The following is a 27,420-nucleotide window of genomic DNA, read 5'->3' on the forward strand; positions in this document are numbered from 1 at the left end:
AATAAAAAAGAAAAGCATAAACTACTTAGCTTCAAAATCCATGAAACAGAATACCAAAATAAAATGAAAAGGACAAAGTTTGCAAGGAGGATGAAAAATGCAAATTTACAGCATCCATTCATCCCAATGATCCTTGCATAAAAAGCACCTTTCATCCTATTCTCTAACCCGTCCAATTAATTCAACAATAACTGTGCATTCTTCACAACTCCAGATTGAGCACAGGCCATGCTGTTAAGGCTAAGTTCTTTCACCTCGCCAGACAGAGCAACAGCAACCCGGTTAATGTCCTTCACATCAGCTAAAGAAATTTCCAGGGAAAAAGTAGATGTAGGGGGAGATTCTGATGAAGAGATGACTGAAGATACTGATTCCTTTGTCAGAACTGAATTCGACGGCGGCGAAGAAAAAACTGGGATGACAGGTCTTAATCTGACCGGAGATGCGATTTGAAATGGTGGTGCTGATGAAACTGGAAGATGTCCCTGTGGTGGCTGAAGCGGCGGAGCCGAGAATACCGGCACAGCAGTTCTGATCGTTACCGGCGGAGCGACACCATGAAGTGGAACTCCGTAGTGCCGGACCGGTACATAGCGTAGAGCTCCTGCTGCAGGGAACTTCGGAGGCCGGGATTTATTTTCCGGCGGCGAGGCTGTTGAGGACAATAATGTGGTTCCGTCGGTTCTTGGAACAGATTTGGGTTGGATTAAAGGTAAGATCTTTGAACCAGAGAGAGGGACTTGCTGGATAAATGTGGATTTTTTCTCAGATTGTTGGGGAAACTTCTTCGGAAAAGGGGCGGCACGAGGGTTGTTCGCCGCCGTCATCTTCTCCTTCAAGTGGTGATTCAGAAGCGCACGAGCAATGGCGCTTTGGTCCTGTTCGTCGTTGTTCTCTGGATCTGAGGAGGAGCTTGTTGCTTCCTTTGCCACTGTTGCAGAGAAAATAAACTGGAACTTAGGATGAAATGCTACCAAGAGAAGAGAAAAGGAATGGAACGTAAAGAATTTGAAGCATTTAAATACATAGGACCCAATTTGATTTTTATATTTATCTTTCATATCACATTAAAAATATGATTATTTTAAATTTAGAAGATTTATGCATACATATCACTCAATTCCTACATGTATTTACATATCTAACACCTAAACTTTTGTGATGTATATCACCTTACCCTTACCTAGGTGTGAAAAAGTGTTTTTAACTTTTCAAAATTTAAAATAGTGATATTTTTATATGATATGAAGGATTTAGAATGTATAAATATAAAAAACAAAATTTAGATATTAAATATTTAAATACTTAGGAATTGTGTGGTATTTGTGTAAAAGCCCATTTAAATTTTAGGGGTATTTAAATGCATACCACACAATTCTGATATATTTACATACCCCAAAAACATCCATATTTAGGTGCATACAGCTCAATTCCTTTATATTTCATTAATAATACCACTAACATTATCTTTTTTTAAAGTGAAATAAGTGTATATATAAAACTTTAGGTGTTAGATATGTAAATACATAAAAATTGTCTGGTATATACACAAATTTCCCTATATTTTAAAAAGTACAACACGCCTTTACATGCATAGTTAAGTTGGCATGGAAGTATAGATTAAAGCTTAGGTGTTAGATATGTAAATCTTCCTAAGAAATTTGGGTGTGCTAAGTTATACATCCATCTAACACTTTTGCATACATACCAACCAAGTCCTAAGTATTTACACATTGAACACTTGAACTTTATTTTTTTACATTTATATTACCAAAATCTCTCATATCACATCAAAAATACCATTGTCTAAGCTTCTAAAAAGCTAAAAGCAACTTTCCATGCACAGGCAAGGTGGAATTTATGCCAAAATTGAAGTGTTGGTGCTACATATGTAAATAAATACGAATCGAGAGGTATGCATGTAAATATATCAGAAGTACGACTAGAAAAAAAGCTCACATTTTTTAAGCAAATGCCAGGCAGCCATGGCAGCATTTTTCTCAGCCTGCTTCTTGTTCTTCGCTGGGCTCCCAGTGAAAGTAATCCCAGCTAGCTCAACGTTACATGTGAAGACTGGCTGGTGTCCGAGACCTGAACGGATTGTAGTGTAAGATGGCAATGGTGCTGCAACTCTCCTAGAAATCTCTTGCAAGAGATTCTTGTAAACTCCAGTTTCATCCTGCTAGAAAATAAATTTTCAACTTTAGAAATGATTATTTGCATATTCAGAATGATTCAGTGTTAAAATATAGGTCAAAACTAATTCAGAGTGGGGAAAATGAAACGAAAGTTAGAAAAATGGATTAAAGGTTTGCAAATTGATGGTTGCATCATGTTGTCACTGTTGCAAATTTAACTAAAATTTGATTTTGCAAATTGCAACTCTATATTTTAGAATTTGTGACCCTAATTATGTTCAGCTTGGTTATGATGCATCTGCGGTGGCCAAAGCAAAATCATGAGAAAATCTTGTTTGCCATCTTTGTTGATAGTGGAGGGATTGGACCAATAAGCTCCAACATTGAAGCCCACGGCTAATTCCACTATGGCGCAGGGGAAGCAACCGCCATGATGTGGACCATTATTATTAAAAGGTGTATTCCACTTTTTAAAAGTTAAGATAGTGATCTTTTTGTTGTGATATGAAATATTTAGGTGGTATAATGTAAAAAAGCAAAGTCTAGGAGTTATACATGCAAATACATAGGGATTTTGTGGTATATATGTAAATATTAAAGTCTGTGTGAAATACATAAATCCATAAAAATTGCGTGCTCCCTATGTAAATTTCTCAAAAGATAAAGCTTCTCACTCAGCTCCAATATTACTAATTTAGCCGTTGGGGATTAGGCGGTCTATTGATTAAAATAACCAAAAGCAAATAACAGAAACAAAAAAATGCACAGAAGCACAAAACACACCAATTACTTTGACGATGATGAAGTTTCTTTCCTGATTAGTTCTACAACATCTCTCTTATTACGCTCTTTTCTAATCTCTCTTCAATAAAATCCAAAATCTAACAGTAATCATACTGTAAAGATCAATCTGCAAACTTAGTTTACGCAAAGTTTTTCTTTGTAAGGATTAATTAAGCTCCACAACTTAACATTAGATAATTGTTATCACGCATTTTCTAAGCAAACTTTGATCAGACTTGCACATATTCTGATTGAATTTTTTATGATATTGTTTAATTCTCATTCGCCATATGGCTAAGCAAGAAGAGTACAAAGTTCTACTACACATTAAGCTGATCATAATCAAAATTCAAACTCAAGTTTAAACAGCCGACTAAGATGCCAAATGTTGGAAGCAATGGAATGCAGCCAAAAGATTGGAATAACAACAACATAAAGGTTCAACAAAAGCGACGATTATGATTTAGAACTATTTCCAAAAGGGTTATTCTTTCCCTTTTCATTTTTATTTTTGTAATTTGTTTAAAAGAATATGTTTGTTGAGTATATCTTCCAAATGTTTTTATTTTTATGTTTCTAAGAACAAATCAACTTACTCTTAAAAACACTCAAAAACAAATTTATTTTCAACATCCAAACATACCCAATTGCAAATCAAATATAAAAAAACAAAATAAAAAATAAAGGAAGATTTATGTTCATACCACTGAATTCCTATGTATTTAGATATCTAACACCTAAAATTCAACTTCTACATACATGTCACCTTAACTATGCATGAAAATGCGTATTTTAATTCTTAAAAGTTAAAATGGAGATATTTTTTATGCGAGATATGAATGATTTGAGTGGCATAAATGTAAGAAGTAAAATTTAGCTGTTAAATACATAAGAATTGGGTTGTATATATGTGTGTAAATGCCCCAAAAATAGAAAATAAAACGGATCCTAAACGGCCACTAAGTTTATCTTTAGCTGATATATTTTCGGCTCTAATAAAAATGATAATGATTGCACATTTCCATATCAAATTAAGTAATAAAAAATGAAAGTTAATGGAGCAAAACAAGCATTAACATAATTAACCTCCAAGTTGATTAAAAATAAAATTTTAGACAGACTTGTGAAAGCAATTTTAAGTTAATTAACCAAAAAATCATTTTTGGGGACACCAAAGTCTTATAAATGTAAAAATCAAACTTCAGACGTTAGGTATGTAAATATATAGGAACAGCGTGCATGTAAATTTTCCTTCATACCATTATATATTCAAAAACAAATAGAAGTTCTTTCAACTAAGTTAGTTAATAAAAAAAAATGGAAATTTACATCCATAACACTCAATTCCTATGAATTTACATATCTACCACCTAAACTTAACCTTTTACGTCTATGCCGGAATGAAAAGTTCTATTTCACTATTTAAAAATAAAAAAGTTGATATTTTTGTTATGTCATATGAAAGATTTGGCAAGCATAAATGTAAAAAATAAAGTTTAGATGCCAGATAAGTGCGTACATAAAAACTGGGTGGGTGGTGCGCGCGTAAATGCCCTGAAATTTAAAAAAAAATTATAAATATCATACATCAAATTTGTATTTCAAAAAAAAAATCAACTTTTCAAAATGAAAAATAGATAAATGATATAGAGTCATCTACTCCCCACTCCACCCTAACGCAGTGGAAACATCACACCACCAACTATTCCACCCCCCCATGAAAATTAATAAAATTTGGGAGCTACGCTCACCACAAACTCCTCCCACCGCACTCCACCATGCCTCATTATCCTCCACATGGCCTTCAACACGCACGTGGAGAACAAGAAGATTGCAGTGGATTGAATAACGGTGGAAGACAACGAATATTAAACGTAATTAGTTAAATATAATTAAAAAAATGGACTCCCGTCACAAACCGGCAAAAAATTATTTAAAAAATAAGTATAAAAGAGTTAAGAAAAAGAGTACACAGTTAAACAATATACGAGACGCCGACGGGTCACCGTGTCCGTTCGGGATCTTCTAGCTCTCACTAAAAAAAAGAAAAAAGAAAAAAGATTTTATAATTCAATTTGGGAAAAACGAAGATATACGGAAAATAAAATTAGATATTTCCAGAAAAACTGCTTCCAAACCAATACTCAAATCAAGAAAAAAATATAAAACCGTCAACTGATGAAACTGATTATTTTTTTAGTAATTATCTGAAAAGGTAATCGGCTTAGTAAAACAATGGGGGAATTAACCAAAAGAACCGCGGTTTCAATTTCTAGGGTTTTGGGGGTGACAAGAAACGGAAAAAGTAGGTAGAACTGAGGAACTGACCAGGATGCGAGCAGCAAGGGAATGGGAAGGCCCGCGGTTGGAGAGAGCGGCGAGTGCGACTTCGGCGGCGGCGTGCTCCGCCTGGCGGAGCGTGGAGCAGAAGGTCGGACTGTCGAATACCTCGCCGTTGAAGTTGACGGTAGCTCTGAAGCGAGGAGCGTGATCGGGTCCTTCCCTTACGCAGGTATAAGAAGGAAGATTGAAGCAGCTCCGCTGTGCTAGCTCCTGCAACTGGTTCTTGTACATCCTCTCAATTCCTCCCTAGTTGCTCACCCTCGCCGATCGTTAATCAGTTTATCCGATCCTAATCTCAGACTCCCGCAGCCGGATGAAGTTCGGATCTAGTCGATGACTGTTGTTACCGACAAAATTTTCCGGCGAGAAGACGCCGGAGCCGCCGCACTGTGCCAGATCGAATGGCCGGAGATTTTGGACTTGGAAGCTCGTTTAGGGATCTCTCTCTCTCTCTCTCTCTCTCTCTAAGCGAGGAGGGACAGTTATGGGGAAGCGTAGAACGGTAATAAAAGCTCCTCTAAAGAATTTATGCATGTATATTTATTTGAATAATAAATATAAGGGAAGTTTACATACATACCACTTAATTTTTCTGTATTTATAAATCAAGCACTAAAAATTTGATCCTTGTATTTGTAAGTATCAAAATATATAAAAGATGTATTCTAATTATAAAAATATAATAAAAGAAGTGTTTTGATGTGATATTAAAAATTGTAAGTGTTATATAAATAAATATGAAAGTTTAGTCCGTAAATATATAAATACATAAGATTTGTGCGGTAAATGACTCTAAATATAATTGGTGTTTGAAATTAATTTTTTTTAATCAAGAATAAAATATAAATAAAATATTCACTAGCTATTTTAATCCCAAATTATACATATATTTTATTTAATTTTTAAATTTAATTAATATAAGTAAAAAATAATTGTTCCATTTCACTATTTTTTAATCACATAATTAAAAAATAATTTTTTTTGGCATATTTGAACATAATTAAACAAATAAATTTTATATATTAAATAATTTGAGGTTAAAATGCTTTTAAAAAAACAATCTAACGACTATTTATATTTTTTTAGTATTTATTTATTTTGTTTATTATTACATATTGGTTCTCCACCCAATCTTATTTTTCCACGTGGATAATAAAGTGTGGCGGTTTTAGATAAGGAGAAATCTAATTTATGAAAGCTTATTAACTCTAATCACAGATATTCTGCCAATCTAATAAAGGAAAAAAAGATGAGGGAACGGTTTGGAGAGCTATTAAATAACTCTTTTTTAGTTATTCACTTTTTGGGATTAAGGTTAGTAAATTCGGATGTACTCATTTAACTCACAACCGTTTGGTAACCCCTTACATGTAGTTAGGGTTTTATACGAGTCGTGTTTCGGCGAACTCAGGTTTAACTCGTATTTGGCTGGTTTTAAATTGCTCTTATTCATATTTGATGTTCGTTTAAATTAATTAAAAAAATTGATGTAAGGTTATAGTTTGAACACGTGCCTATTTTGTGTGAATTTATAACCACATGATCACAAAAACTGCTGTGACTTAAATTTACATAAGAATATATATAATTTTTTTTTTATTTTAAGCTAAAATGAGTTAAACAAAAGTAAATAAAATGTTGTTTGTATTCAATTTATTTATAATTTGAGCTGAAGAAAATTATTCGTGTTTGACTTATTTACTTAACAAACAGTTCAAACACACGCGGTTCACAAGCTTTAATTTTAATTGGTTTTTTTATTAAATATGAAAAATATAATTTTAATATTTTATATAATAACATATTTTAAAAAAATATTGGCCATTTACACGCTTGTTGTTAGAAATTGATGTTTGAACTTTATGATACAAATTCTAAAAATACATATTAGTTAAGTTCTTTTAAATTCATGATTTTTACATCTCCATAATAAAGTAACACATAACTGTATTCATGATGATAAATTTTGATCTTGAAAATACAGAGTTTCTCTCTCTAATCCCTTCAAATTTTATGTATTTTCTGATGTAGAGAAATGTACGGGGACTATATATGACATATTATCTGAATTATGTTCTATTTAACCACCATCCATCAATGGGGTTACTAACCAATAGAATTTATGATAATTTAATAAATTAATTGATTTTATTATTAAAATCAATGACCATCATCGATCACTCTTTGCTCATCAGGTGAAGCTCCGTGCAAAATGAAGAAACAACCTATGAATCGACGTGTCATCCTAAATGTCATATCGATGCAATGATGGTGTATTGATTCTCCAACAATTACTCCTCAATGCAACGGCTTCCTGCCTCAGAGCGTCAAATTCTTCTTTGCACAAATATTGTAACTAAAAAAACTATGCAATCATTTCCCTTTTGTGAGATAAGAGATTGTAAATGTAATCATCATCTCATTGTAGAATATATCAACTAGACACGATCTTATGGTTTTTCCCCTTTTCAATTTTTCATGATGTGTCTACCAATTATTATTTTTTATCCGACTATATGTTATATTATCGTACGACACTCTTAAATCATTTGCCTCTGTAAATTATCTAGCATAGATCAAATTGGTACTATATAGTGATGACTTCTTTGCCTACTATATTATTAATATTTAAACCACTAAAGACTCCCTAGAACTTCTTAATGTGAAATATGAATAGTCAAACATGCGGGAGAATACATGGCCGCAATTTTTTCCCGAGCCTCAGATTTGCCGAATAAACATCTAATATCTAACCAATAATAATTTTCAGCAATTTTTTAATATTGATTTTTTTTTTATTTTTAAACCCTATTTATTTTAAATTTACAAAGCAAGCGTTGACTTTAATTTTTGATATAATTTTGCATCGCAATAATTTTATTTTCAAATGAGATGGAAAGTCAATTGTTGAGCAGCCTTTGTACGTTGCATTTTTAGTCACAAATACCGACTTTTGAACGGGGGAGTTCGCTTCACACCAAATGTCAATGTCATAAATAAAAAGTCGAACTCTCTCGCTTCTGCATCATTAAATTTTATCATTTTATATATAAAATTTTTCATAAATTTCACATAATTTTTAATTATATATTTATATATCTAAAATCTAGCATTTGATATTTATAGTTATAATGCAACGAGCAATTCATGAAAATGAGTTTTTTTTAGTTAATAATTGATGCGTGCTAGAAAATTTACGGCGGGGGGGTAACAAACAAACTATCGTCTTAACATTGCACGACAGTTCAACGCACACGTAAATGAAAGAGAAACAAACAGTGATGACTCCACAAGTTTTTACGTGGAAACTCCGTAAGGGAAAAACCACGGGGTCTGACCCAGTTGCGGAAATCCACTATTGATTGATGATTACAGACGACCGGCGGTGATGTTGAACTGCAGCTTCTCCTCAAGGCCTCAGACTCTCTCTCTAGACTTCAGATTCCCCTCATGTGAGGGGTGGGGTCTATTTATAGTGTTCTAGGTGCAATTAATACAGGAATATCAACCATTTTGATCAGACGGTCCAAATAGTTTCCTTCGGTCAGGCGACGTTTAATGGACATTTGAGTGCTTTAACGATGTCGGAATTGAGTGATATTGGGCTCGTTGGATTTGTCTTGTCGAGACGCTAGATTCAATTATAGACTTGCTAGTGTCAACATCGTTTGACCTTCCAAATGTGTCCAGAAATCTTACAATGATAGTTTAATCACTTGATTTTAAGCTTGATTTGACTCGGATTAGACTAATTTTTATATCATTAGGTCTATCTCATCGAACCGGTCAGTTTGACTATAAGCTTACTGAAATAGGAGCTGTGGATGAATTTTTATCAATATTTGAACTTTTCTTACTCAAAATATCATATTGGGATCGTGTCATATCTCGAGATTCGTGTCGGGTGATGAAAATTTATTGGCGGAGTATCAATAATAATAATATTTCTTATGTAATATAAAAATTTTAAGGGTTATATATATATACTTGCATATCTTCTTTTATGTTTTTCTTAAACAATGAATAACTTTTTTCTCTCACTAGAAGGCAGCGTGAATTTTACAATGTAGAGAGAGATTTTTTTTTATTTAAAAATTTGGAGAGAAATACAAATTTACTTTTGAAACATTTATTTTTGTCCTTGATATTTAACTATTCATATTCCTGTCCTTGATATTTAACTGTTCATATTCCACATGATATGATAAATAAATAAATCAATAATCTTTTTAGTCAACTCAAAATCTATTTGAATGGTTAGACCGGATTTTGAGCAAGTGTTCGGCAGTTTTGACTTTCAGCGAAATATTTTGGATGTCATCTACATCCTGCATTAATATCAAAGTAATGCACGGATTTCAAGATAATATCGTAAGTAAAAAATATTCAAACATTGATTAAAGATCGTACGGAGCTTCAATTTCAACAAACTTAAAATCAAATTGATCGGGTCGACTAGACGAACCTAGTGGTACCAAAATTGATTCATTTTGAACCAAATCGAGCCTCGATCAGGTTGTTAAACCACTTTTGGATGTTTTCTAGAGATATTTAAATGATCAAATGAATGTCGAATCAAACAAGCTTATAGTTGAATTGAGTGTCTCGACAAGACGAATCAATGAGCCCAATATCACTATATTCAAACATCATTAAAGCACTCAAATATCCATCAAATGTCGTTTGATAAAAAAAAAAATAACCCTCTAGATCATTCAATCAAAGTGGTCCGTATTCCTGTATTATTTGCACCTGAAACTCTATAAATAAGAGCTCTAATACCTCTTATGAGGGGAATAAGAGGTCGAGCATTTGAAAAATAGCTTGAAACTTTGAGAAAAAACAGAAGTCTTTTATCACTCATGCTCCCTTCGACCACCGTCGATAGTCGTCAACCACAACCGACCCTCATCGACCACCACCTGACATCCACCGCGCATCGCTATCAGTCACCGTTGATCACTATCATTCACCGTCCGTTCCTTATAACAAGTTCATCTGCACACCGACGTTGTAATTCGAGATAATTTGTGGGATAAGAAGACTCTGTAATCATCAGCTCATAGTGATTTTTTTACAGTTAACTCAGACCCCTTGATTTGTTCCTCTTACGGGTTTTTCACATAAAAACTCTTAGTGTCTTTACTGATTGTTTTCTTATACATGAGTGTGCTGAATCTTCATGCAAAATTAAGACAATAATCTATTACTTTACCACCGTGAATTTTCAAACACGCATCAGCCTTAGTTATTATAATGATTTTAATCCTATAAAATATATTTTAAACAATAAAAACACAAATGTTTTAGAGATATTAATTTATAGCCACAAAAAATAGTTACATCAGAAAGTAAAAATCATTAAAACTCTTCACATTTAAGGTCAGTAAATTTTTTTTATTATTAAAAAAATAAATAAAACTAGAGTCATTTGATAAATTATAGTCAATTTCAAGCTTTTCTTTTAAACTTGAAATCAACTTCAAGTTTAGTGCTATTCCGATGTAGAGTCCAGTTCAAATTGAATAAAAAAAAATATAAATGATATCCAATAAAATAAAAAACATAATATGTTTAAAATTTATTTACATGAATGTCACACAAATTTTATATATTTATATATTCAATTATTGAAGTTTAATATATTTACATATAAAACACTTTAGTGCCTTAACGTACTTCACTAATGTGATCTGAAAATATATTAAAATTATGTACTAGGCTGGTAAATACATATATTATTTCATAAGTTTAGTTATATAAAAGTCATATACTGATAAATTTTGAGTCAAATTGTGATCAAATTTGAATACTCACAACCAAATAATTATTATAAGTTATTTTTTTATTGATTAAAACAAAATTTTTATTGTTAGCACTTGCTTAATGATTGGAATTGATTTGAGTAGATTTTAGAGGGAGAATTTTGGAAAATGGATGAGAGGGTGGTGTTTTTGTAAATAACAAGTTTGGGGTGGTCTATATGTAAAGCAAGGTGGTAGTTTTATAAATAGAAAAATTTCCATGGTTTGTCTGTTTCTCGATAGATTCTCCTCCGGATGTATTCCGTCCTGCCATCGGAATATGTCTCCTCTGCAAGTCAGGGCTACTTATCCATCTTGGATTAGGGTTACCAGCGAGCTCTTCATTTCGCGAACAACACTGTCTCAAATCTCTGAGTTTTCCTCTTAGTTCTCTTCGATTTCTATCCTATATTGGATTGCGCTTATGTGCTGAAACAAACCCAGGTAATCTTCTGATTTTTTTGAATAAATTTATCTTGTTTTACTTGAAGTTCCTCTGCTGGAATTTCCCTTGTTTTTCTACAATTTCGCAGAGTTTATCACCGCTAAACCGATTTATTTAACCATTTCCTGTAACAGCAACTGATTATAATTCAATAGAAGTAGACGGATCAATTAGTATCATGACTTGTAATCTCCAGATTGAATGAAAATTCGGTCTAGACGATATAATAACTTCTTTGTTGTTGAATGTCTTCACATATCCTTACCAGAATAAATTTTACAGTAAATATAGTCCTTCTTTAGCTATCTGGATGAAAAGGGTTTTGTGCTGACAGAATTGTTAAATCTATTCACATTGTTTTTTTTAACTATGTTGATTTACATTCATGCTTGAATTTGAAACATGACAAAACAAATACTCATCGAGGCAAAATTCTTCGTGGAAGAACATAGTAGAAAATGTTAAAAAGTTTGAGTTGGTAAGATTTCATATCAATGAGAAGGCCCTAAATAGATCTATTCCTGACATTGATAAGGATACCATGTGTGACATAAGAACCTTTGGTTTCATAATGCGTGTGTAGCAATCTATATCTTGTGATTGTATTGATCAAACAATAGAGCTTCTTGAAGAAGAAAATCAGGTTGAGAGTTATCAAATGGATAAATAACATTCCCTGATGATTTGGTATTATTTAATGTGGTGACTCCTAGATTTTGGCTAATTGAGAGGTTGTTTAGATTCAACCTTACATGAAGATATTTAGATGAACTTTAATCGTCGACAATTAATAACTTTTTTTATACTTTGATTTCCTTACATCACCTACAAAAGGTCCTATAGAATGTACAATATATGTAGAAAGCCTTAATATCTCGAAGGCACATATTGTGCACCCAAAATGCATGTAGAAAGATTTCAACTTACACATGAAACAACCTTTCGATTGTCATGGATTTTGTCCCCATAAATTCAATAATGTCTCTCGCTAACAATGAGTTCTAGAAGCCTAAATGTTAGTTATTTAAAGAAGGTCATGCCAAAACATTTTTTTGCAGAAAGTATGCCTTTATGATAGAGTTCAACCTTTTGTTGTCTAGTGCATAAGATTCTATAGTAATGATATGGAAAAGCAACAAAATATGATATAATGCTATTAGAAAACTCTCAAGAAAATATTATATCCTCTATATATTTGCTCGAATGACTCTTAAGATTGGAAGTATAAATAGCATTGAAGAGCTTGAAATTACAAATTTTGGGGAAAAAAATTCAAATTGGCGTCGTTTCCGTAAAAGGGTATAAATTCTCTCATAAGGAAATTTTATTTTATTAATAGTATTTGATTATATCCAAATATTAGAATGTCATCTGATCAAGCTTAAACATAAATTCAATCATATATTAATTAACAAATAAAAAAGATGGGTAATTAAAAAAAAAGGAAAGTTAACGAGTAAGAATGATTCATTCTCTTCGTGTTGTAAAACCACCTTCAATTAAAATTTAATTCAATATTGGTTCAACTTTAAAGTGTTCTAGTAAAATATAAACAAATTGTAGAGCGTTAAGTTAAGAATTTTGAATTCACATATTTTTTACAATGCTTTTGAAAATTATTTCGGTATTGTTAATGAAGGTCGCATTCTCAATTGCTAGAATAGTTTATTATAAATCAATAATTTGAAACAAGCTTCAAGGAGGTTAGATCCTTTATTTTTATAAACAATCTACTCCTATGGACATTATTTATGAAAATAAATTATGCAACAATTCTTTTAAATGCTCATAATGAAAACTATATATATGAATAGATGAATAGAATTTCAATTGTTACAAGGAAAATTTTTTTTGGGGTACTTTACATAATATGATGATTTATGCATTTGTTGCTAAGCTCTATAATTCTAATAAGCAAATGCCTTATGTAGTTATTTGCTTTTTTTTGAGGAATTTTAATAGGACAGTAGGATAATTTCCCGTCTTAAAATATTTTAGTTAACGAGTTGGAGTTGAATCCTACTACTACTTAAATTGTCACAAAAATGTGCCTTTTATGTTATGGCACTCATAATACCCAAACTCTTATTGTATCTATCTTTGATTAGGGGGGAAGAGAATTAGGTCATTTTTTTTCAAAAGTTGTGATGCCCAACTCTAACCTAAGTTTGATGGTAGAAAGCAAGTTTTTAAAAGTGTTGTTTCCTCATAAAGTCGAAAATTAATCCTACTATACTCAATGGCAAAGGAGAATGCATTTTACGTTATGATCCTAACATTTTTTGCATCTATCTCTGGTTCGGAGGATGAGGATTTGGTCTCTTTTTCAAAAGTTGGGATGCCAAACTCTAACATATGTTTGATGGTTCAAACGAAGTTTTTGAAAGTCTGATTTGGTCTTAGTTTAATAATTTAAAATTTGATATTTTTTATTGCTTCATAAGTCGTAGGATTTTGCTTTAGTTTTGGCATCATTACATATTTTAGAAAATATGTGTAAGGTTTGAAACAAAGAGGATTATCTAATTGAAGTGCAAGTTTGAACACTAGAATTAGTGGACATAAATGTTGGAATTATAATAGAATTTTAATGACCGCTCAAGAGGTTTAACGAAATTTTATTCAATACCTATGAATTTTTGGTGAAACTCTTGAATCTATTTTTTCATTTCATCAAAACTCTTAAACTTTGCTTGAAACTCTTCGAGTTAGCCAAACCCAAAATACTAGTTAGTTTCGTGCCGATTTCAAACAAATTGATATGAAACTATTGAAATCAAATCAAAATCATCAAAACTCAAAATTAAGGTGTAAAGATGCTTTTCTAATTATGATGATAAATTTGACAAAGGCTACTAATAGCCATTGAAAATAATTTTTTTTTATATCTCACCTAAACTTTTTATCAAAATGGTAAAAATAGCTCTCCATAAAGCTTAAAGAGGAACAATTCCTTATACTTGCTGGGCTTGTTATAAATTAAACAATTTATGTATTCAAGAAAAAAAAAACTTCATGCATTGAATTAAATCTAAAACATCAATTAAGGAAGGACAAGGCTCACAAACTAGATGTAGCTAGGAGAATTCTATCATTAATTTTTCCATGACACTAAAATTTCCCAAATCAAGTGTAAAAGAGAATTGATAATTCTTTTTCATATGGATAAAAAACGGAGGAAACATAAAAGGGGTGTAGAGAAAAGGGCGAAGAAAAGATTAAGAAAAAAGAACATCAGTTCAAATGTTACAAATATGATAAAACTGGTTGTCCAAATAGATGCAAGGTAAAAAAGAAACAAAATTATGCGCTCCAAAAATTTGACGTCCCAATATCTCGTCATTGTTAAGAGCTTTTGTCTTTGCTCCTAGCCAATTTTTCTAGAAAGTAGATTGAATTGTATGTAAGACACTACACAAAAATTTCACTATCATTCTTGTGACGACTTTTTGATTTGGGGTTCGAGGTTTTACATAGACACAAACCCCTATGGTTAATTATATCTTTTGATCACAATAGAACACTTTTGATTAATTTAGTCATCAAACATTGAATATTCAACATATAATAGTAGTAAACTTTGGGTTTTAGATTCTAGTCAAGATAGTTTGTGAAGAAAATGATGATGAATTCAATCAAGATTCTATAATTCCGTCATCACGAGTCGTCGTGGTTCCTAATCTACTTAGTCAGAGGACATAGTCGACTCAATTTAACTGAAAAATCCTTATCAGCAACAGTAATTTGCATCGTCCAAGGGACTCTTATAGAGCTAAAATGGGTGTTTGTCCAAAAGGACAAATTTAAGTCAACCTTATTGTTCACAACTTGAAGGGTATAAAGCTATTGAAGAACATACGGGTTGCAGTTGTAACTATAAAATAGTTGTGGTATTCGGTGACAACTACTCGGTTAGGGGACTCTGATCATGACTGTTATTTTTTGTGGAGTCTTTAGGCCAAACCATGCTTATAAAAGACTCGGGTCACATCCTTTTTAACGTGAGATTGTTTTGAATGCGAGTAATACACTTGATATGACATTCATTTTTTTGAGCTAAAATCAATTAAAAGTTTATTACCCTCAACAAATTATTGCGTAGGGCAGACGAAGTTTGCTTTAAGTCTTTAGGTGATTTAATTTTAAATTAAATGTTTTAGTTTGTTTCTTTTAAAATTTGATTTGAAATTTAATTTAAAAGTTGGCCCTTTTGATTGAGTTCTTCAGTCAACACAATCATTATTAGGGAATTATACATCTGAAACATTTATGCTTGAAATTTATTTGATGTTTAAACACTTCTTTATCAATAAAATGTTTGACTTGTCAATTACAGTCCTTATGAAGAGGAGGATACGACTAGATGATTTTTACTTACAAAATTTATGCATTGTATTGACTTTATTAAAAATACTAGACTTGTTGACTCCAATTTTTAAGAGAAGGATCGAACTAGTTGAGTGAAACTTACAACCCTGCCCTATAGATAAGACATTTTGATTGAGAGTGTGCTTAGATTGACTATCTTAGATTTAATTTTTCAAACATAAGAATTCCTTAATTTAGAATAATTATAAATTTTTTGAATAAATTGGGCATGCTTCTCATAACAAGGACCATTTGAATGAACATTTAGCCTTAAACTGTGTAATAGCCAACATTCCCAGATCATTTAATTTTAGGCATTTAGTTAATTTCATGAAGCACATGCGAGTTTATGGTTTTATATATTTGAATAATTTCAATAAAATTTTTTGACTCTAATCGACTTGGATGATCTTTTAAAATAATGAATTTGAGATGAAGTTCGTTTCAAAAAGCATATGCAAAAATCTAAATCATGAATAGTTGACTTATTTATATAAATGCTTTAAAACAAACACAACTTGAGAATATCCAAACTTTCACTCACACAAGTCTTAACATAATCTCACTGATTTCAAAGTGTTGCATTTGATTTAAGAAATCATTTTGAAATATGTATAACTTGAAATCATGCAGAACTTGAAATATTTGCAAAAGTTATTTTGTTCTTGAATTACACAGTTTAATTTGGGGCTTTAAGAAGAATCACATTGTGTTCACTAGCGAGCATATCGTGAATTTTGGCGGCGAAAAGACATATTAAGTATTTCTTTTATCGGTTAAAAAATATACGTCATTTATTCCTCAAGCTTAGCCCCATATATCTCAAGTCATTTGGTAAGTGCAAATATATCATATTCGAGTCAATTTTAGCAAACCCAAATGATTCAAACCTACTAGCCTAAACTTGAATTATTTTCCAATTTTAAAAGCCCCAAAAATTGAATTAATTTTCAAGCCTAAGGCTTTATTTAAAAAGACATTCAGGCTCTGTTCAATTCTAAAGAAAGCCGACAAAACAAAAAAGCTTCATTTCGATATTCAATTTTTTGAAAACTACTTTCCCATCAAAAAGACATTTTTTTCCCATTTTGAATCACAAATAGGGTGTAACAGTCTGGAAAGTGGCTTTTAAATGAACTTTTCTCGAAGGGGAAGTTTTGTAAAATGAGGCATAAGAACCTAAGTTTGAAAAGCTCAAATTTATATCATAGTTAAACCCAAATAGTTTAAATTTGAACCATCTTTCAAACATAGGAGTCTAAATGTAAATCAATTTTCCAATTTCGAAAGCCCCACTTTGATTCATTATTCAACTCTAAGAGCTTAAATTTGAACTGTTTTCCAATTTCAAAGCCTCTAATTCAAATTATTTTTCAAGTTCAAATGATCCACATTTTAAATTATTTTGAAAGTTCAAATAGTTCAAAATTTTTAAGTCATTTGCATGTCCAAATCACCCAGAATTTCGATAGTCTCCCGTGTACCCCATTACACAACATTAGGTATAGCACTGGTCTACTCAGCTATCTTAAAAGACTTATTAGTTAGTGTTGGAAGACAAAATGTTCTTTTAACCCATCGGTCTTAAGAAACTTGTCACCCCTTCAGTGTGCCTACAGAAAGCCAAATTGCAAGCACACATTTCTTCGAATAGATACTTCACTTTTCTTGAATGATACTTATTTAAGTGAACACGTGCATGGGTTTCCTAGGATGAGCATTTAAACTCCTGAATTTTATAATTTTTTTCCCAAACGAATGCTCCTTTTTGACTGAATCATATTTTTTTTGTTGGACAAGCACTCAATTTTTTTTGCTTGGGTATTTAAAAAATTTCCCTCGCCCTTATTTATATCTTTCGATTGACATTGATGATGTTGGCGACAGCAAAATGATAGAATAGACTGAATGATGAAATGAAAGTAAACACTTTTTCTAAATTTTTTTAATAATATTATATAAAACATGTTGTTTTCAGTAGCTAATGGGGTATTTGGCTACAAGTAAGATTTATTTAATTTGTAAAATTTAAATTTGTTAAATTCACCCTCCCTCTAGATTAAGTAAAATCAAATTTAAGTTGAAAAAATGACAAAATTTTGGATCTTTAGTTTGAAATTTCATAAATTTATAGGACTCACATATTACTGTTGAAAAAATGGAAAAGTGGAGTGAAGAAGAGGCAGAGAGCTCTATCCGAGTGGCATTCGGTTTTAAATTTAGTAGAATTCGTTAAAATCAATAAATTTGAATTTATCAGATTTATAAGAAGTGCTTGGTTTAGTTGAGGTTAAATCCAACTAAATTTATTTGATCTGTTTTACATTTTATTTCAAGTTATTATAACAATGATTTCTATCTAAGTTAAATCTATTAAATTCATCAAACAGGTAGATTTAACATTTCCGAATTCACATGCAAAAATAAAAAGAAGGGAGAGAATCCAAATTTATTTTAAATTCGCCATGTTTGGTATCATGCTGTTAATAGGATTTAATCATAAATGTAACTTTAATTCAACCCAAAAAAATAAAAATAAAAGTTAAATCTGTGTTTTTTCACATTCCGTCCTTAAATCTAGCCAAAAAGGATTTACGTTGAACGATTTTTTTGCATTTTTCGTCTTTTTAGGGTGTACATTTAAAATTAGTAAATCAATTGTAAGCTAATATTTCATCATCGCTTCGTTTTTTTGCACTTCCAATTTCCGTCTTTTTAGGGTGTAAAGTTTAATTTAGTAGATCGATTGTAAGAGTAATATTCCATCATCGCTTTGGTGGTCACCCTGATATTCGTAAATCCGGATTTTCGGATTTAAAAAATACTATTTATGGAAAATCTGAGTTGAGGTCAACACACCGCTTAAATCCAGTTACAATGCTACCAGACTTTGACAGGAGAAGTTTTCGGTTTGCTGGAGGAGCAGGTATTGGAGAGAAAATCGCGGCTTGGAGTGTGCGAGACCTGCGAAGGAGAAGAAGGCAAAGAGAGGAGCAACGTGTGGGGAGGAATTGCGGCACGACTAAGGCTTGTGCGGAAGAACAAGTTGTGGCTGTGGGCTTCGACTCAAATAGGAAGCCTTAAGATTTTTTGTTTCTTGCGTAGAGGGGAATCAAGGCTTCTGCGGCTTTGATTTTGAATAGGGGTAGGCGGACTAAGCTTTGGTGCTGGAGGCGAAGGGGTTTAAACAAAAAAGAATAGGAACGAGCTTGCGGCAATTGCTGTGCAAGAGTGACGATGTAAAGGTTTTGTTGCGTGCGAAACTAGAGAGGAAGACAAGAGCGACAAAGGAGTGACAGGCTTCAGCGTCAAGGGAGGCCTAGGTGAGACGGAGGGATTTCTGTGTGTGATTTGCTTCGACATAGAAAACAAAGTGGGGAGGAGAGAAAGGAAGGGAGAACTTTTTTTTTTTCCGATTGTTTCTTCGACCAGACAAATCGAAGAAAGAGGGGGGGTTTTCGTCCCTGTTTGTAACTGAGAATAAGCCGTGACCAGATAAAATTTCACGTCGATTACTTATTTTCTGACCCTTTTTAGTTTTTATTTATTATTTTCATGATCAACAATAATTAAATTGTGTTTGATGAAGGTTAAAGGAAGAACTAATGGAAAATATACTAAATTCAGAAGAATCATTCAATGATTGCATTAAAAAACTAAATAATTTCATCTTTAGAGTAATCCTCTTCTAATAAAGAAGATTGTCATACAAATTGCTCACTAGAACTTTTGAAATAAATGGCGAGTTTATGAAAATTGTCCCTCAATATTTTTGTATTATATAAATGACAATTCCGGTTCTTTTATTGGGTATAAAAAAAACATTTGAAGCTTAGCACATTGAAACCTAGAAAAGACTTCTTCAAAAGTATGAAGTGCCAGTTATTGTTAATGATTTAAAGAATGATTTTAATAATCTCAAAAGAAAATCATTAACACTTAAACCTGATCACTATACTATGCATGAAAGACTCAACTAATATAATATATGAGAAAATATTGAATAAGAAGAAGGCAATCCAAGCATCACTAGTAAACAAATACTCGTATGGAATATCCAAATTCTGCTAAAAAAATTTATAAGCACAAATGGTATACCACCTTAACATCAATTATTTGCTAATATTATATGCTCAAATACCATGATGTCTATTAGATAACAATGAATATATGAATTGCATCCAAGAACAAATGACACCTATACATATAACAACAATAACAAGCCTTTATCCCACTAAGTTGGTTTCGGCTACATTTATCCTTTTTCTCTATTGGATCCTATTGAGTTTCATATCTTCATTTAATTCTAATAAATTAAGATCATTTTTTATATAACATGCCCAAATATTTTAAGGTCTACCTCTACCTTTCTTGACTCAAGTTAAATCTAAAACAACTACACTCCTAATTGGGTCATCAGATGGTTTATGTTTAATTTGACCAAACCATCTAAGATGGCTTTCTCTAATCTTTTCTACCATTGGAGCTACTCCAACTCTTCCATGGATATATTCATTTTGCATTTTGTCTTTAAGTGTAAAGCCACTCATCCACCTGGGCATTCTCATCTTAGAGCAACACTTAACTTAGTTTTATGCTTCTATTTTATCGACCTCCATTCTGCATCATAATGCATTGCACGTCTCACCAACATCTTATAAAATTTTCCTTAAAGTCGAACAAATACTTTTCTATCATACAATAGGCCTAATGAACTCTTCCACTTCAACCATCCAACTTGAATCTACTAAAAACATCCCGATCTATATCACCATCACTTTGGACAATAGACCCAAGATATCTAAAACGTTATCTTATTTTAATGATGTGATTGCCCATTGTTGCAACTCCGCTACTAAATCTTATACTACTAAAATTACATTTCATGTATTCAATTTTAGATCTACTCAAACGAAAGCCTTTACCTAAAGTTGATCTCAATAATTCAAGTTTATCTGAATTCTCTCTAGCCTTACCCACAAGAAGTATATAATCATAAAAAAAGATGCACTAATGTACATTCTTCTGTAAATGTACGATAAGAACATCCATAATTAAAACAACAAAAATAGACTTAAAGCTGATCCTTGATGTAATTCAATTGAAATAGAAAAATACTTGGTTAATTCTCTTTGTATTCAAACACAAGTAACACATGTAGTATATATATCTGTATTGACTTGAATATAAGCAATATCAACACCCTCTTTTTCTAGAACTTTCCAAAGTATTTCCCTTGGAACATATCATAAATTTTTTTTAAATTAAAAAAATGATATGTAGATCCTTCTTACTCTTTCTGTACTTCTTCATCAAACCTCTCAGTAAATATATAACTTCTATAATAAACTTGCCTGTTATGAATCCAAATTGATTTTGAGAAATTTTTGTATCACGTCGTAACCTGTATTCAATAACTTTCTCCCATAACTTTAATGTATGACACATTAATTTAATTTCTCTATAATTTGTGCTATTGTGCAACCCTTTTATTCTTAAAAATAGGAACCAATAAACTCATTCTTCACTCATTTGCTATCTTTTTAGTTTTTAAAATAAAATTTAAAAGTATAGTAAGCCACAAAATTCTCATATCTTTTAAATATTTTCACACTTCTATCAAAATATCATTATATCCTACTGTTTTTTACATTTCATTTTCTTTAAAGCATCATCAACTTCTATTTTGTTAATACAACATTAAAAATAAAAAAAAATATTATTATTTACAATATTAAGATCACTAAAGTAGATGATATTTTCATATTCATGATTGAAAAATATATCAAAATATCTCACACACTTTTGAATATTCTCATCTAAGTAAAATATTTTTTGATTTTATTCTTAATACATTTTACTTGAATTAAAATTTTATTTTTCTTATCTATTTGTTTAGTTAGTTTATACATATATATTATACATATATATTTTATCTGTTTTAGTATCTAATATATTATAAAGATCACTAAAAATAGTTTTTTGGGCATCATAAATTGTTCTCTTGGACTTCTTGCCGGTCAGCCTATATTTTTTTCAATCCTATAAACTGTTACATCTAAACTAATTCTTATAACATTTTTTTTAATTTTTTATCTTTTCTTACACATAATTATTTCTTCACCAACTATTATTATTCATAAGTAGGGCTGTAAACGAGCCGAGAGGCTTAAATAGCTCGGCTCGGCTCGTGTTCGGCTCGTTCGAAATAGCTCGTGTTTGAAATCGGCTCGTGAACAGTGTGTTCGTGTTCGGCTCCATTTAAATATTCGTGTTCGTGTTCGGCTCGAAATTGGCTCGTTAAACTAAAATTGAGAAAAATAGATGTAAAGTATGAGATTCGAACATGGATCAAATATATACAGAAGAAGACACTAACCACATTGCCACATGAGGTGTTATGATTTAAACTTAGACATAAGTATATATAATATATTATTATATAAATAATATATGTAATATATTATTATATAAAAAGTTATATAATTTTTTTTACGAGCCATTTCGAGCCGAACACAAGCGAACAAACTGTTGTTCGTGTTCGACTCGTTTCCATTTCGAGCTTAAAAATTTGTTCGTGTTCGGCTCGTTAGACTTAACGAACGAGCTGAACACGAACTGCTTAACGAGCCGAACACGAGCTGTTCACGAACAACGAGCCAAATTGACAAGAGCATTCTTTTTTATTTTTCAAGCCCATCTTTTGCAATTTACTTAATAATACTCATTTTTTTTGGCCCACATAAGATTAATTTAATCACAAACATTCAAAATCTTAATAATTTGAAGCCTACTCGTAAAAATAAATTTATTTAAATTTATTAAGAGTTCTCATTTAATTCGATGACAATACTTCGTTGTGTTTTTCATTTTTTAACCCTTCATTTCAAAATTCAATTTCTATAATCGATGTTGGTTTTTTAAATTTATACTTGGAATGATCTTATAATCGTTACAATCTCGATAATATATTTTTCTCATAAGGAACTAAGTAATTTAGGTTTTACTAGATTCATTAATATAAGTAATGATATGCTCATTTTTTTCCTTAAATAAATATTAACAATAACAAAATCATAAGCTATAGTAAAATTCAATATCACTTTACTTTCGTTTTTAGTCATTTCCAAATCATAGACAACATGAATACTTGTAAAATCTTCTACCACACTATTAACATTTACATTTAAATATCTTCTAATAAAAGTTTTTTTTTTTTCAAAAGGTATCATATGTATTAATTCTTTCAGGCCGTCATGAAATTTTTCTATTTAACATATATCCAAACTTACTTGAGAAGCATAAATACTTATAAGATTAAGAATTTTAGTATCAACAATAATCTTTAGAGCAATCGTTTTATCTCTAATTCTATTAATTTTTACAATATTATCTTTAAAACTCTTATCTATAATTATGCCTACATCATTTTTAATAAGACTCCTATATGGATACTAAAGTTTAAAACCTAAGCTATCAATCTCCTTAGTCTTTTCTAATATCGATTTAGTTTCTTGAATGTACAGGCAATTTATCTTTTTTTGAACCATAGTAGCTTCCTACAGGTGTTTAAAAAAGAAACAAAATGTGCTTGACCTTTTTAAGTGATAATAAAATGACAATTTAATATAAATTGCCTCTTTGTAATGATGATTTGTGCACACCAACTTCTTTCTTGTTTTTTATTAATCTCACACCCTATGTGATGCAATGAGAACATAGAGAGGAGATTCCAAGGATTTGAAGAAAATCTGAGAAGGACTTCAAGACCTGGAATTTGAACCCAATTGGACAACTTGGGGAATGTTTTTTTGTATTTCCGTTGACTGGATCTGAACAAGAACTTAGTTTTGGTTGATGTTCCCCAGATCAATGGCCCCTTTGCACAGTAACTTGGATGTAGCCGTACCTCTTTTGCTCTTGTCTTGCTGTTACCTGAGCGCTCTTGCACCATTCACATACCATAAGCATTCTTCTTTTAGTTCAGGCTCATCATCATCTTCCTCTTCACGAATCTTGAATCACATCTTCAGTGAGCATAATTACTCATCGATCGGGGCAATTAAAAGTGATCTGATAAAATCCGAGACAATTTGAATGTTCATGGGATTGAGCATTGTTGGCGGAAGTACCTGTTTTACTATTTTTCCCAGCTTTGAACTGATCGGGTTGAACATTTTACTGTGGAATTTGATTTGTCCCTTCACATAAATCATTGTAGGCTTTGCTAAGGTCTTCTTAAAAAAAATTTGGGGGTTTGTTGCTCTATTTCCATCCTTATAGCTAGCTTGTAATGTTAGAAATGGACCAATATTATTGGAGTTGAACTGCATTATTGGTTACAGGCTACGAAACACCAAAGAATCTTGCAATAGCGTGCTTCTTGGGTTTTGAAATGTTATGGAGTTTAAATGAAGACATTCTTATGAAAATAAGCAGTTAAATACCTTTATCGTAATTATTTCTTCGTATTCTTCCATGTGACAATCTTTCCATTGCTTTGTGATTCGATTTCTTGTTGGACTCTCTCACTAAATAGAAGCTTTCCTTTTTAACTTGATAGCCACCAATTTTACTGTTTTATCGGCGGCATTTTTTTGTAATCAAAGGTGCACTTTATGGTGCGCAACCAATTGGTAATGTCATTTGGATTCAAACGGCTTTCAGTTTTTTAGATATCCATTTTTGCTCCAAAATCTTGATAACACCTTTTTGTTTCCTTTGAAATCATTGTTAGCGCTCCTCCTACTGTGATGATTTTTATAGACTTTGATGGAAAGGGTTCTCTATTTGTTGGTTTTCTTGAGTGTCATCTGAATTGAAGGAATAAGCCTCTTGGGCCCTTCTTCTTTGACATTGCTAGTCATTGTTGCAAGCATTAAATTTCACATTGCAATACATCTATCATGACTTTTTGAATAGGACATTGACATTTCCTTGTTTGTAACGTCTTTCTAGGCATCAGGAGAAAATAGAGAGGAGATTCCATGAAACTAAACAAATACTACAAAAAAAATTCAGGAGCCTAAAACTAGAACCCAATTAGACAGCTGAGGATTTGTTTTGATTGGCGTCTTTTTGAACAAATACTAAAAAAAAATCATTCTCACTCATTAGTTTTGATTGGCATCTTTGTGAACGAATTGTTCATTTGCATTGTAACTTGGCTTCAACCGCTCTACTTATGTCGCACTGCTACTTGCTGCTCCTACACCACCATAAGTGGGATCGATCATGGAGTTTAAGACTCCATTGAAAACTTTTCTATGGGCATGTAGTCAACCCCCAGAAATTAAATTCTGACATCTTGTGATTAATGAGAAAACAATAAGAGAAGTGGCCTTAAAAGTAGACCCCAAGCTCTTAATAACAACAACACTTAACAAATATATCTTAAAACACACAAAAACTGTGATTTTTGAATAAATCTTCTCTCACTGAATACATAGATAATTCACCTATAAATATGTGAGTACAAGAGAAACAAAAGAAGAAAAGAAATCTTCCTACAATAAAGTAATTCCTATAATCATGGAATAACATAAATACCAATAATTAAGGAATTATACTATGACTAAATATAACACGTACTAAATATAATTAAAGTAAATAATAATAATGAGCGTAATTCCACACTCCCCCTCAAAGTGGGTTGTACAGATTGTACATGCCCAACTTGTGGTTAGCTCATCAAAACTGGACTTAGGGAGAGCCTTGGTGAGAATGTCTGCAGTTTGGTCTCTAGAAGGAGTATGGACCAATTCAATGATTCCATTGTCCACCTTCTCTGAAATGAAGTTTCGGTCAATCTCAATGTGTTTTGTTCGGTCATGATGAACAGGATTCTTTGCAATACTGATTGCAGCTTGATTGTCACAGAACATCTTGATAGAATTTTCTCCCATAATTCCAAGCTCCTTGAGAAATCTTTTGATCCACATTCCTTCACAGATACCAAGTGCCAGTGCTTTGTATTCTGCTTTTGCACTACTCCGAGATACCACTGATTGCTTCTTGCTTCTCCATGTCACTAGATTGCCACATACATAAGAGCAATACCCAGAGGTTGATCGTCGGGTGGATACATCTCCTGCCCAATCAGCATCAGTAAAGACTCCTTTTTTACTATCATTCCTTTTGAATAATAATCCTTTCCCAGGTGTCATCTTTAAGTATCTTAAAATACGGTTGACAGCTCCCATATGTTCCTCAGTAGGACAGTTCATGAATTGACTTACTATACTTATTGAAAAACTTATGTCTGGTCTGGTGTGGGATAAGTAAATAAGTCTTCCAACAAGCCGCTGATATCGTCCTTTGTCGACAAGTAAACTATCATTCTCCATTCCAATCTTTTTATACGGGTCTATTGGAGTGTCTATTGGTTTGCATCCAAGCATACCAGTTTCTTTCAATAGGTCCAATGTGTACTTCCTTTGAGTTACGGCTATCCCCATTTTGGATCTTGCAACTTCCATTCCCAAGAAGAACTTCAAGTCTCCGAGGTCCTTGATTTCAAATTCATGGGATAGGAATTTCTTTAGCTTTGTCAATTCTTCAGTGTGATCACCGGTAAGGATGATGTCATCAACATATACAATAAGTATAGCAATCTTCTTCTCGGATCTTTTTGTGAACATTGTATGATCAGCCTTGCTTTGAGTATAACTGCACTTGATTACTGAATTGATGAGTCAGGCAAACCAAGCACGGGGAGATTGTTTGAGACCATACAAAGATTTTTGGAGCTTGCATACTTTGCCGCTAGGGAAGGACCCTTCCAGACCAGGCGGTAAATCCATGTATACATCCTCTTCAAGATCTCCATTAAGGAATGCATTTTTGACATCAAGTTGCATAAGAGGTCAGTCTCGGTTTATTGCAATGGAGAGTAGGATACTGTTGGAGTTCAGTTTGGCTACTGGGGCAAATGTCTCTTGGTAGTCAATTCCGTATGACTGAGTATAACCTTTTGCAACCAGTCGAGCTTTTAACCGATCTATGCTTCTGTTTGCCTTGCATTTGATTATAAATAACCACCTGCATCTTACTGGTCTCGTATCCTTGGGCAAATCAGACACAATCCACGTTCCACTCTTTTCTAGTGCAGCAACTTCTTCATTCACAGCTTTTCTCCATTCCGGGTGTGAGAGAGCTTCCTGAATAAAATTCAGAACCTTTATGATGTCAATAGCAGTTACAAATGCATGATAGGGAGGAGATAACCTCTCATATGAAACAAATCTGGCAATAGGATGTTGAGTGCAAGGAACATCAGAATCATCTTTCACAGCCGGGGTAAGCTCATAATCACTAGTGTCTATAGATTCCACACCTGAATGAGTTTCAGAGGATTTTGGAGCCGGATTAGATTCTTGGACACTAGCTGGAAGCGGTGTTAGGTTCTCTATTCTTTCAGCAGTTTTGTTTCGTCTTGTATAGACCCGAAGTTCCTGAGGAGTGGGTTGTGTAGACTGAGGAGGTTGAATAGGAGAAAGTGGGGGTTGGGGACCCGTGTCAGTTGGTAAAGGAACACAGG

At 32.2% G+C, this 27,420-nt stretch overlaps 2 protein-coding genes across 3 annotated transcripts in view; one reads left to right on the forward strand and one right to left on the reverse strand.

The window, feature by feature from the left end:
- On the reverse strand, positions 1-5,759 carry LOC110027676 (double-stranded RNA-binding protein 6-like). 2 transcript variants are annotated; one of them, XM_020729190.1, is made up of 3 exons: positions 5,250-5,759; positions 1,960-2,179; positions 1-931 (listed from the first exon to the last, which is right to left on the reverse strand). In XM_020729190.1, exons 1-3 carry the CDS (start codon positions 5,493-5,495, stop codon positions 177-179), a joined length of 1,221 nt encoding a protein of 406 aa, XP_020584849.1. In that variant the 5' UTR covers positions 5,496-5,759; the 3' UTR covers positions 1-176. The 2 variants fall into 2 exon arrangements, with proteins under 2 accessions (XP_020584849.1, XP_020584848.1); XM_020729189.1 differs by having other exon boundaries at positions 1,960-2,182.
- Positions 5,760-11,297: 5,538 nt separating this feature from the next.
- The window catches only part of LOC110027672 (endoplasmic reticulum metallopeptidase 1), a 67,982-nt gene continuing 51,859 nt past the window's right edge, over positions 11,298-27,420 (forward strand). The window contains 1 exon segment of the mRNA XM_020729186.1: positions 11,298-11,512. The gene's annotated coding sequence lies outside the window, so the exon portion shown is untranslated.

Source organism: Phalaenopsis equestris, unplaced genomic scaffold (genome assembly GCF_001263595.1).
Source record: "Phalaenopsis equestris unplaced genomic scaffold, ASM126359v1 Scaffold000436, whole genome shotgun sequence".
NCBI classification, from domain to species: Eukaryota; Viridiplantae; Streptophyta; class Magnoliopsida; order Asparagales; family Orchidaceae; genus Phalaenopsis; species Phalaenopsis equestris.